General features: G+C 56.1%; 1 protein-coding gene across 2 annotated transcripts in view; it reads left to right on the top strand.

Moving 5' to 3' along the window:
• The window catches only part of CYB5R3 (cytochrome b5 reductase 3), a 47,110-nt gene that overhangs the window by 24,620 nt on the left and 10,095 nt on the right, over nucleotides 1-12,395 (top strand). For both annotated transcript variants that reach the window (XM_067698308.1, XM_067698306.1), the window contains exons 2-4: nucleotides 6,778-6,909; nucleotides 10,229-10,301; nucleotides 10,660-10,766. In XM_067698308.1, the coding sequence (XP_067554409.1) occupies nucleotides 6,826-6,909; nucleotides 10,229-10,301; nucleotides 10,660-10,766 (264 nt within the window). In that variant the 5' untranslated portion in view covers nucleotides 6,778-6,825. The remainder of the gene's footprint in view (nucleotides 1-6,777; nucleotides 6,910-10,228; nucleotides 10,302-10,659; nucleotides 10,767-12,395) is intronic.

The raw sequence follows: 12,395 nt of genomic DNA, 5'->3' as shown, positions 1-12,395 counted from the left end.
GTGTGGCCTATGGGGCACCAGGTCAAGGCCTGGCGAAGCAGCTGTCCCCTAGCTCCCCTGGGGAGCTGGGGTGACGTGGTGTGTGTGTGTGTGTGTGTGTGAGCAGCACAGCTGAGGAGGAGCTGGGGTGGGACCTTGGCTTTGGCCGCCTGCCTCCTGTTTACTCTGCCCACTGCTTGCAGGGGTGGGAGTGGTGCCTTGGACGGGGAACAGGGCATCCCAGCCCCTTGTGAGTCTGGTAAAGCCTCTAGTTTTCCAGAGACGAAGCTTCGCCTTTCCACGGCACCCTTCTCTCTGCCTGTGTCCATCTCCCACACTGGCTTGAGCTCCCCAGGGACGCGGTCCCCTGACCTGTGTCCGCCGCATCCCACATGGGCCCTGACAGCTGTGCCCACTGGGGTTTGTGACCTGAAGGACTGACTGACAGTGAGGGTCGGCTCACAGCTGCCTCCAGAGAGGAATTTGTGCAAAGTCCAGCCTTGCTCTCTCAGTGGCCCGACTGTCTGCAGACGCAGAGGGACTGTGCAGGGCTGGGGCTCAGTGCTCGGACCGAGCTGGGTGCCAGTTCTCACCCTGTCTCAGTGTCCTCACTGAAGTGGAGTGGCCATAGTGCCCGCGTCCCGGGCTCAAGGACTGTGCGAGATACGAGAGTGTCGCGTCTGGGAACGGGGACTGGAAGGAAGGCTGGTCACATTATCCACCGCTCACTGGCACAGCTCCTTCCAGCAGCGGCTGCAGTCCCACCACACCTCTGGGAGGCAGGTGTGGAAACAGCCAGGAGTTCAGGATCCAACCCCTCAGCCCTGTGCTCCGTGGAGGGCCGAGCCCCACCCTCCCCCGGAGGCATCTGGTCCCTTGTCCTGGTTGTGGAAACTTTCAGACAAAGTAAGAAAAGTCAGAGAGAGACTGCAGTGCAGGGGCTTGTTCTTGTCCCTTCATGAATTTATCCACGAATATTTACTGAGTGTCTCTGCTGAGTGCTAGAGATGAGACACCAGGTCCCCCGCCTTCCTGGGTCTGCCGTCGCACATTGTCTGTGACCTCACGTGGGAACCTGGCCCAGCCGTGTGAGCCCAGGGCTGGCAGCCAGGGCACACGAAGCTGGCGCCTGGGATCCGCAAGTTCGGTGTAAGGGCCAAGGCCAGTGTTGAGGACTCATCTTCAGAACTGTTGACAAATGAGTCATTTTCACGGCTCAGCACATAACCATGGGCTGGCATTTGGGGCAGGTGAGAGATTTGGGGTGAACGACAGAAAATTGGGAACCGAAGCCCAGACTCCACCCTGGGCCGCCCTGAGCCACAGTTTCCTCGTTTGTCAAATGAAGAATGCAGTTGGCCTGTCTCCCAGTGCGGAGGGTCAGTGAGGAAATGGAAGGGAAGGTGCTTTGCAGACTGTGAAGCGAGCTGCAGGCCAGGGGGTCTTAGTTATTAAACTTGGCTGACCACTTAAACGGCTGTGCTGGGGGGAAATAAGACTCCAGAGAGCACCAAACATAACTCCACTTGGGCTCTTAATGTCGTTGAAGTTTATTTCCAGGACTCCCAACAATGGTGATTTCCTGCAAACGTAGCTTCGCTCAACTTTTTCCCTAAACAACGTTCTCCATGGATATGGCTTCCCTGACTGATGTGGGAGAGGCCTGGAGCAGAGGACTCATCAGAGTCGCCCTCATCCCCGTGGAGTTTGCAGAGGCTGCGGGGGGGGGGGGGGGGCGCTCCGGATGTCTGCTGAGGGCTTGCTTAGCTAGAGGGTAAGAGTTGACGTTTGAGCTGGGCTCTGGAAGTGGAATAGGAGTTGTTGGATGAGGGAAGAGAAAGGGCATTCAGGGCAGAAGGGAGAGTGTGCAAAGGCCTAAGGCAAGAAAGGCTTGTGACCGGATAGTGGGGACCTTGAGTGTTGGCAGTGGGGAGCCGTGGTGGGTGTTTGGGGGTGGCGGAGCAGCCTGTTAGTCTGGGCAGCTGGGGCTTCACTGCAAGAGCCGGGAGATTGGACTGTGCTGGAGCAAGGGGATTTGGGCTGTGGGCTCCGGGGCATCTGTCCTGGGAGGCAGCTTGGGAAGAGCCACACTTGGGGCTGGACAGGCCTGGGTTGCGTGGCCATGGGTGAGTCACTTAATCTCTCTGAGAAATGGCTGTGAGTCCTCTGAGGACTGGCTTTCCTGATCTGTAACTTGATGGTAATCACAGTACCTACAGCCTAGGATTGAAGTGAGGATTATGCCGGAGAATTCACGTCCCACTCTTGGAGCAGCGCCCGCTCGGGGACACTGGCCAGTTTGCTCTAACATGGCCTGTTGCAGCCTCGATTCCTCCCCAGCCCTAGGTGGGACTGTCCTCATGAACTTGAGGAAGATGGAGCCTGGAGAGGTGAAGATTCTCTCCTGAAGTCCTGAGCTGGGTCTCAAACCCAAGTCTCCTGACCCCAGAGCCCAGGGCTGCCAACGGGCCTTAGATGCGACCCAAGGTGGGTGAAATACCACTTGGTAGCCAGGACATGGTAGGTGCGGGTTAAGTGGGCAGGTGGCCAGAGACCCTTTGTGTGGCCCTGTGTGGGCCGGAGGGGTGCGCTGGGGCGAGCTCCCTCAGGCCTTCTGTTTAGACCCATTGGTTAACAGACGAGGGGCCCCGTGGGGCAAGGCCGTGGCTGCAGCCAGCCTGGAGGCTCTGTCTGCGGGAGAGGCACGGTGTTTTGAGCCCAACAAAAGGCCTGTAACCAAAGCTTCGGCTGGGCAACTTGAAGCAGCTGGGCCGGTTTGGGGGCTGGGCCAGGCCCGGTGTGGGATCTTGGTGCCTCTGCCCTTCCTTCATTTGGGTATTCCGTCTCCTGGGTGATGGTGGCCCCATGAGGGTGGTAGAAGAACCTGTGTGCATGCCCACATTCCACAGGTTATAGACCCTTCGGTGACCTCAGCCCCTCATCTCATCTCATATCCCAGCTCCCTTGGGCTGTTGGCCAGGCAGTGGCCCTCACCTTCCTTCTATAGCCAAGAATACCGAGGCTCAGAGAGGCCTCAGGTACTCAGCCGGAGTGTCCTCCCCAGTTGATAGAGTGGGGGGTCCTGGCAGGGCTTCTGGGAAGGGAGGGAGCAGTGAGGCTGGGCCTTGAGAGGTGAGAATCTTCTCACCTGACCCTCAATAGGGCAGGGGCCCATTCCAGGTCTGTTCTCTGTAGAACATGCTACCTCAAGAGGCCTGCAAAGGAAGCAGAGAGGCCTCCATGCAAGCAAGGAACTTGACTCTGAGCTTCCTGGCAGCCAAGGCAAAAAGGGGAATTTGTAGTGTTATGATAAGAAGAATACACACGGTCATCTGCTGTGAGAACTAAAGTCAGGGAGGTACACTAGGGAGGGTGAGTGAACAAGCTGTGAAACAGTTTTCTTGAGAACCAGTATTTTGGGAGAACTTTTGGTTGTTGACCCCACTATATGAACCACTAGTGTGGACTTCCTTCTTCACTTTTTTTTTGTTGTTTGTTTTTGTTTTTGTTTTTTCGTTTTTTGGTTTTGCGGTACGCGGGCCTCTCACTGTTGTGGCCTCTCCCGTTGCGGAGCACAGGCTCCGGACGCGCAGGCTCAGCGGCCATGGCTCACGGGCCCAGCCTCTCTGCGGCATGTGGGATCTTCCCGGACCGGGGCACGAACCCGTGTCCCCTGCATCGGCAGGCGGACTCTCAACCACTGCGCCACCAGGGAAGCCCCCTTCTTCACTTTTTATTTTGAAATAATTTCAGACTTACAGTAAAGTTGAAAGAATGTATAAAGAGCCCTTATATACTCTTCATCAAGATATACCAGATGTTAACATTTGCTATATTTACTTTATTGTGTGTGTGTGTATTTTAAACTATTTGAGAGTAAACGACAGATATGATGGTTCTTTGCCCCTAAATACTTCAGCATCTATCTCCTAAGAACAAGGACATTCTTTTGCATAATCACAGGACGATGATCAAATCAGGAATGTAAAACTGATACAGTGCTATTGTCTAATCTATGGGCCTTCATGCATATGCCACCTATTGTCTCAGGATTGTCTTTTACAACTGTTCCCCCCCCCCCCCCCCCCCCGGCCCAGAATCAAATTCAGAACCACACATTGTATTCAGTTGTTCTGTCTCTTTGGCCTCTGTACAGTAAGTCCCCTACAAGTTGCAAACTTTCAAAGGTGCGAACGTGTGTGAGTGAAAGACACCAACGTCAGGCGTGAGTGAAATTGCAGCTTGCCCTCCGTCTCCTATGGCTGACGATCCTTCAGCTCTACCGTCTCCCACCTCCTCTCCCTCCTCCAGTCAGTAACTCTTCTTGCCTGTTCACTCGAGGCCAGCCCCTATATGCCAGCTGTTGTACTGTACTACTGAACTTTTCAAGGTACTGTACTGCAAGATTTAAAATGTTTTCTTTATTTTTTTGTTTGTTTTTTTTTTGTGTATTATTTGTGTGAAAAGTATTATAAACCTATTACAGTACAGTACTGTATAGCTGATTGTGTTAGTTGGGTCCAACTTTGTTGGACTTAACAAACAAATTGGACTTACGAACGTGCTCTCAGATCAGAACTCGTTCATATGTAGGGGACTTACTGTATTCGTTTCCTACGGCTGCATATAAATTGCCACAAACTAGGTAGCATAAAACAATGGAAGTTCATTCTTGCATAGTCTGGAGGCCAGAAGTGTGAAATCAAGGTTTTGGCAGGGTGTGCTCTCTGGAGGCCTAGGGGAGGGGCCTTCCTCCTCATCCTGCTTCTGGTGGCTTCCAGCAGTCCTTGGCCTCCTTGGCGTGTCACCACATCACTCCAGTCTCTGTCTTCACACAACCTTCTCCTCTGAGTCTTCTCCTCTGTCTTAGAAGGACACTTGTCATGGGATCTGGGGCCCACCAGGGGGATCCAAGAGGATCTCATCTCAAGATCCGTAGTTTAATTACACGTGCAAAGACCCTTTTCCATCCCCAGGATCTGGGTGGACATGAGTTTTAGGGGAGCACCGTCCGACCCACCAGAGCCTCCTTTAATCTGGACCCATTCCTCGGCCTTCGTTTCTCTCTCTTTTTTTTTTTTTTTTGTTTTGCGGTACGCAGGCCTCTCACTGTTGTGGCCTCTCCCGTTGCGGAGCACAGGCTCCGGACGCACAGGCTCAGTGGCCATGGCGCACAGGCTTAGTTGCTCCGCGGCATGTGGGATCTTCCCGGACCGGGGCACGAACCCGCGTCTCCTGCATTGGCAGGCGGACTCTCAACCACTGCGCCAGCAGGGAAGCCCTGGCTTTGACGTTTTTGAAGAGTGGTGCCAGTTCTCGCGGCGAAAGGCCCTCGGTGTTTCCTTGTGTCAGAGGCAGGCTGTGTGCTCCTGAAGGAAGGCACAGCGCGGTGCTGGGCCCTTCTTGCTTCGTGTCAGGAGGTGCACGGTGTCAGCTGGCCCCTTTCCTGTGCTGCTCCCTGGTTAGGGTGGGGTCTGCCAGGTTCTCCACTGTAGGGTTGGTCTGAGCGGTCTTGAGGCTGTTGTTGTTCTCTTCCTGAGTCTCACTTGTGGTCCAGATAGTGGAGGCTGCCCAGGACTCGACTTCCGGATGGCCAAGGGTAGCTGCTGCACACAGATACCCAGTGAGGTCAAGTGCCTGCTGGGGGACGGCCTGGGTTAGCCGATCTCCATCTTCACAGCCAGAGAGTGTAGCTTATGACTCCCATTTCACAGATGGAGAAACAGGGCAGAGAGGCTAAGTGCTTTTCCCAGGGACAAAAATAGCTAGAAAGAGCAGCAGGCTGGTTGTCTTTCCTTGCAAGGGTGTCCTCTCCAGGTAAACCTAAGTAGTTTTATTTGGCCATGGGATGTGGGTTTTCTCTGTTTTTAAAAAATCCAAACCGCCTCTAGGGTCTTTGTGAGGCTGCGATATGGGGGGCAGGGGGCTGGCAAGGAAGAGGTTCTCAGAGCCACGCAAGAGGGTGAGTGATGATGAGGGTGAGGCCTGATGTTTAAGAGTGTGATTGGGGAGGCAGGTGGACTCAGGTTTGAGTTCCAGCTCCCCACCTGCCTGCTGTGTGACTGTGGGTGAGTTGCTTCACCTCTCTGAGCTGTTTCCTCATCTGTAAAGTGGTGGTGATGACAGTGCCTACCCCATAGGGTTGTCATGAGGTTAACCCCTGTGCAGGGCTCTGCATGATGCTAGGAGTAGACTCTCAGAGCTCCAGGGGACCTTGCAGATCACCTGGTCCAGTTCAGTTCAGAGAGGGGAAGGGACTTGTGCAGAGTCACACAGCCAGCAAGGAGCAGAGCTTCCTAGTGTCTAGCTCAGTGCCTTGGCTGCCCCCACATCTGAAGGCAGAACCCCAGGGCTCAGGGGTTTGTCTGTTTGTCTAAATAGAGCTAGCACTTGACATCACTTAATAGGGCCAGGGAAATTGACTAAAGGGAGGGAGGGAGGGAGGGAGGGAGGGAGGGAGCACAGATACACAGTGCTCAAGATTAAGCACAGGTACTTGGGAACTTTATGCTGAGCTTCCTGGCAGCCAAAGTGAAAAGGGCTACATGCTCAGTTATGTAGCTTTCTTTGTCCCCATTCCTTAGGGAAAATGGAGCTTTTCCAATGACTCAGTAACACAGTGATAGGTTTCATGAGTCTGATTTTTGTAACTTCTCCCAGCTGGCACCAAAATGGAGCTGGGGTTCCCTGAATGAACATGATGGGGAGAGGGCGTTCCTGGTAGGGGAGAGGCCCGGAGGTGTGTTTGGAGGAAGGGCGGGGGCAGGCTGACCTCGTGGGTCTGTCCTGTCGTTTCAGTTGGGCCACGTGGTCCTCTCCCCAGTCTGGTTCCTGTATAGCCTGTTCATGAAGCTATTCCAGCGCTCTACCCCAGCCATCACCCTCGAGAACCCGGACATCAAGTACCCGCTGCGGCTGATTGACAAGGAGGTCAGTGTGGGGCCTGAGGGCGTCGTGGGGCATGGGCACCTCTCTGTCCTTGTCAGCATCACAGCATTTCACAGGCACCTACTATGTGCTCAGGGCATGGCCCCTTGTGAAGTAGGTCCCATTATCTGCCCATTTTACAGATGGGGAAAGCAAGGTGGTCCCTTTCTAAGGCTACCAGTAAGCGGCAGAGGGCTTTGAACTCAGGTCTTTGCCCACAGAGCTGGTTGGTTGAACCACACTCACTATTCCCCAGAAGGCCGGAGTGGGAGGGACCCTGTAAGGACTCTTGGGTCCAAGTAACCATTTAATGGCTGTGAAAACAGAGGACAAGAGAGGAGAAACTCAGGTCACACTGTGAGTTAGGGGCAGGACCAGGACTTAGGCCTAGGCCTCGCGGCTCCCATCCCAGTGCCCCTTCCTTAAAGATAAGGTCTCCTCCCCTCCTCCTTCCCCGCCCGCAGGGTCACCCACTCAGGGCCCCTAGAGTCTTTTGCATCTGTCAGATTCCCTGCGGGTGGGCGGGGCGGCTCCATCTGCTCCTCCCACAGGCTTGCTCCTGCCCTCCCCACTTGATGCTTTTCCTTTTCAGACCTCTGATCGTGATTTAAAACCATCCTCTCCCTCCTTTGCCCAGCCGCCCACCCTGTAAGGCTGTTTCCCTCCTTACTCTCTCTCATCAGAGCCCCTCCCATGTGCTATTTCTGGCCACCACAGCTGCCTCAGGAGGGGTGTGACAGGGAAAACTGAGTCATGGGGCAGAGAAAGTCAGTCACTTGCCGGAAGCCTGAGTCCTGGGCTCTAGTCTGCACCCGGGCTCCCCATGAGAGCTGGGGCTCCTGTGACTGTACTTGTAACAGGATTTCATAGAAGTTGAAAACCAGAGAGAGGCAAAAAGAAAAGAAAAAGAAAAAAAAATTACTGCTTCCCAGATGAGACCACACTTATTCTCTCAATATATCTTATACACAATTTTTTCTTACTAAAATGAAATAACAATGTTTTAAAAGCTTTTCCTTTTATAAAGTTCTTTTTCTTTGTTGTTTTTTAATTCCCAAAGTAATGTATGATATATATGTGCTCACTATAAAAATTTTACTTTTATAAAATAAAAGCACATGTTTATATGTGCCCTGTTCATGAGGTGTGAACGTTCCCCTCCCCCATAACCCCTTTGCAGAGGGTCCCCTTCAAGGGTCACCGTGAGCCGTTCTGGTAGTACATTCCTGTGTACATGATGTGTGGAGGTTCAGGTGTGTGCATACTTAGTTTCTCTTTTTTAATAACTTGAGTTTTTACCCAGCTGTACAATCTGGACACCTTTACATGTCTAACCCAAAGCTGATTCATTATTTTTTAATTTTTTTTTTTTTTTTTTTTGCGGTACGCGGGCCTCTCACTGTTGTGGCCTCTCCCGTTGCGGAGCACAGGCTCCGGACGCGCAGGCCCAGCGGCCATGGCTCACGGGCCCAGCCGCTCCGCGGCATGTGGGATCTTCCCGGACCGGGGCACGAACCCGCATCCCCTGCATCGGCAGGCGGACTCTCAACCACTGCGCCACCAGGGAAGCCCTGATTCATTATTTTTGATGACTGTCTGGTATTTTGTCACAGGATGTCACACGGTGGACCCTCCAGGCCCCTTGGATTGATCAGGAGGCACACGTGCTAGCAGTTCCCCTCCCCCATTGTAGCCTAGTGGTGGGCCAGCAGGTGGGCCTGCTCTTGGTTATTTTGCCGTGGCCCAGGGAGGGGTCCCGGCTGTGGGCCCCTCCCCTCTCTGAACGGGACTGGACCAGGCGATCAGCAAGGTTGCCCACAGCTCTGTGAGTCTACTGCTCGGGCCATCACAGCCAGCACCGTGCCGAGCCCTCACACACGTTAGCCTCATGACTTTTGCTGTGCTGGGCTAGTAATCATCAGTGTCTTTCTCTCACTTCTGTTCTTCCTCCAAAAACATCTGGCACGTGGGTTTCTGACCTTGAGCCCCAGGACCAGTTGATAATCCTGGGATCCGCTTGCGGGAGGCCCTGGGGCTCCGTTTGCAGCTTCAGGCCCGGACTGTGGGGCAGAGAGGCCCACTGGCCGCCGACAAGCACTGCGTCCTAAGTGGTGGCTGGGCACCGTCTCTCCTGAGATCCAGGCCACCTGCCTTGGCTCACACGCTTCAGTGATGCTTAGAGTGACGCTCTGTCCCTTTGGAGAGGTCTGGCGTCTCCCCTCCGGGTGGTAACACTCTCCATCACTGGACCTTGCCTCGTGTGAGCGTCAACATGTGCTGGACAGCTAGCTGCCTGCCTTCCAAACGGCCCCTCGACACCCACCATCCTGCTGCACCTGGTGCAGGGGAGACCTCACAGGGGCCTTCCGGAGCCCAGGTCGGAGTCCGGGCACTGGGTTCGGTTCCCAGCTCTGACACAGCTCACTGTGGGATGCTCGCCTCCCTGGCCCCAGTCAGGACTGGGCTCCTTCCTCAGCCCAGCCTCACTCTTAAGCAGCCTCTGCCCCACCCTGGAGGGGGAATGGCCTTCACCCATTGACCACACCCTGGGTGCACACCCTGTCTTGGCCATGGCCAGCCCCATTGACCTCCTGGGCAGCAAGGCTGCCATGCCTCCTGCCCTCTGCAGCCTAGCCACGGTCATGCTGTCCCACTTCTCGGGCCGGGGGGCGGCTGTTAGTGTAGTGGCTTCTAGAGCCCCTCTCTTGAGTCCCAGGCCTGGCACATGGGGCCTTGTCTCAGCTCTGCCCCACTGCTGGCCCAGTCCCTGAGCTGTTTCTGCCACCCCAGGACACTTCTCAAGCTGTGGCGGAGGTGGATCCTTTCCTCCTGTCCCTGGAATTTTCTGGGCTGTCTGGCAGCCTCCCTTTGGGATCTTTTTTTTTTAAAGCACAGGCTCTAGGCACGCAGGCTTCAGTAGTTGTGGCACGAGGGCTCAGTAGTTGTGGCTCACGGGCTCTAGAGCGCAGGCTCAGTAGTTGTGGCGCACAGGCTTAGTTGCTCCACGGCATGTGGGATCTTCCCGGACCAGGGCTCGAACCTGTGTCCCCTGCATTGGCAGGCGGATTCTTAACCACTGTGCCACCAGGGAAGTCCCTCCCTTTGGGATCTTGAGCTCACTCCCTGCTCCGACCACCTTGCCCTGTGGCCCTGGGTGGGTCAGTGCCCTTCTCTGGGCCAGTGAGAGCAGAGGCACACCCAGTGTGCACCTGACCTCTGTGCCCTTGCCCACGCGTGTGCAGATGCTGGGGAGGGGTGGGCACTCTGAGTCTGGGGGCCCCTCTGCCCTGGGTGCCATGCAGCAGCTCACGCTTCGTTGCAGGTCATCAGCCATGATACCCGCCGGTTCCGCTTTGCTCTGCCGTCACCCCAGCACATCCTGGGCCTCCCCGTCGGTGAGTGCGGCCCCAACCCAGCACACGTGGAGCCGGTGCTGGGACAGAGAGGTGGGGGCTTTGCCTTTCAGTTAGTGCAGGGAAGGCTTCAGGGAGGAGGTGACAGCCACCCTGGGCCTTCAAGGGTGAGTGTCAGGATAAGAGGCCAGTTGCTTCAGTGTCCCCGGCAGTGGCACGAGCACGAACAAAGGCAAAGAGATGGGACGTGATGGGAGTCCCTAGGGGTGGCGAAGGGAGCAGTGGGAGCCGAGGTCAGGCTAGGCTTTGAATGCTGGACGGGGTGCAGCGAAGTGGGCTGACAAGACCCAGGGGGCCCTGCAGGGGTAGTCAGCCCACACTCACCCCTGCTGTCCTGCAGGCCAGCACATCTACCTCTCGGCTCGAATCGACGGGAACCTAGTCATTCGGCCCTACACGCCCGTCTCCAGCGATGACGACAAGGGCTTCGTGGACCTGGTCATCAAGGTGAGGTCTTGGGGCCACAGCTGCTTGGCGTGGGGGTGACCACCTCGCAGCCAAGGCCCCACAGTCTGATCTCTGAAGGCCCTGTGCTCGCTGTGCCTGGTTCCCGAGTGAATAGCAGATCATAGTTCTTAGCACAAGCCAAGCTTTGGGGTCTCGGCAGAGGGCAGGGGTCGGGCTCAGGCTGAGCATCTGCAGAAGAGGAACCAGGCAGGCCCACCAGCCCGTGGAGGGCTCACCTTCCTGCTCTCGGACTGGCGAAGCCCAGTGAGCTGGGCACCTGCCCTTCCCCTGGGAAGCATCCCACGGGCCCGCTGGGGGTGCAGTATGAGGAGCTCATGGGACCGTGTCTGGGAGCCGGGGTGAGGGGCTTTCTGGGATCCATCACCGGTCGGGGGCTGGGTGTGCGCTGTGGGAAGATGTAGCCATTAGAGGCAACAGACCAGAGAGACGTAGAACAACCAGCAAGGATCTTAAAAAACAAGATGCTGAACAGAAGGAGAAATGACAACTAGAGCCCGGTACATGTTTATGGAAATTAGAAACACAGACTTTCCAGCAGTGATCCGTGTTCTCTGATTACACACCCACCCAAAAGTGTGAACCAGCCCAGGCCGGTGGGCTGGATGTTAGAGACCCTCCCTAGTCAAAGCCCAAACCTCCATGGCCGCCCTGGCTCAGCACCCCCGGGGATCAGGCTTGCTCTCTCAACTCCACTGTGCAGGCCCCAGGGCCCCCTCACTGGACCCTTGGGTGGGGGGACAGGAGCAGAGACCCCCGCTGGGCCTCAGCTTCAGCCCTGGGTCTTACAGGGTCCTGGGCTGGGCGCTGTGTCTGTGAGGGCAGGAAGGGAGCTGGGCCTGTCAGTCCTGGCTCTGGCCTGGATCTCCTCTTCGCTTGGTGTCATTTAGACCCTGTGCTGGGTGCCCAGGCCCACCGGCCTCGGTATCTTGTCTTTGGCTGGAGAATGGACACTGAACAGGTGGTCACACAGAGGTCAGTGTTTGTTCAGGGGACAAGCACAAGAGACTGAGCACCTAGAATGGGCACCAGAGCTGGGGCGGGGGTGGGGTGATGAGAGCTGCCCCCCTGAGCAGGCAACAGTGAGGCAAGGTCTGGCGGCTGAGGAGGCGGCAGCCAGGTGGAGACGGAGGAAAAGGACCTTCCAGGTGCAAAGGCCCTGAGGTCAGGAGGAGGCTTGAGGACTTGAGGGACCGAAAAGGGAGAGGTCAGCAGGGCCAGGCAGATCCTTGGAGGCCCTGGTAGTCTGGGGCTTTGTCCGGAAGGAAAGGGAAGGTGGTGAGAGTTCAAGCATCTGTTCTTGCTGAAGTCTCTCGAGCCAGATGTGGAGGAGGTGTTGGGGGGATTCAAGTAGCGATGGAATACTCACCAGGACCAGGCCCTTCCTGGCTTGGAGACCTCACTGGCCCCCTTGGCCCTGGCTAAAGGTCAGGCCCCCAGCCTGGCACGCAGTGGGCTCTGCCCACTCTCCCTCCACTCTCCCTGCCCCGCACCCCAGACACACAGACACATCCCCTGTGCTGTAGCCGCAAGCTCTTCTCCCCACCCCACCCCCGAGGCCCCAAGCCCTATTAGACGCCCTGGCCTTTGCCCACGCTGTCCCTCCCCCAC

Source organism: Pseudorca crassidens, chromosome 11 (assembly GCF_039906515.1).
Source record: "Pseudorca crassidens isolate mPseCra1 chromosome 11, mPseCra1.hap1, whole genome shotgun sequence".
NCBI classification, from domain to species: domain Eukaryota; kingdom Metazoa; phylum Chordata; class Mammalia; order Artiodactyla; family Delphinidae; genus Pseudorca; species Pseudorca crassidens.
This window is presented reverse-complemented; position numbering and strand designations above follow the sequence as displayed.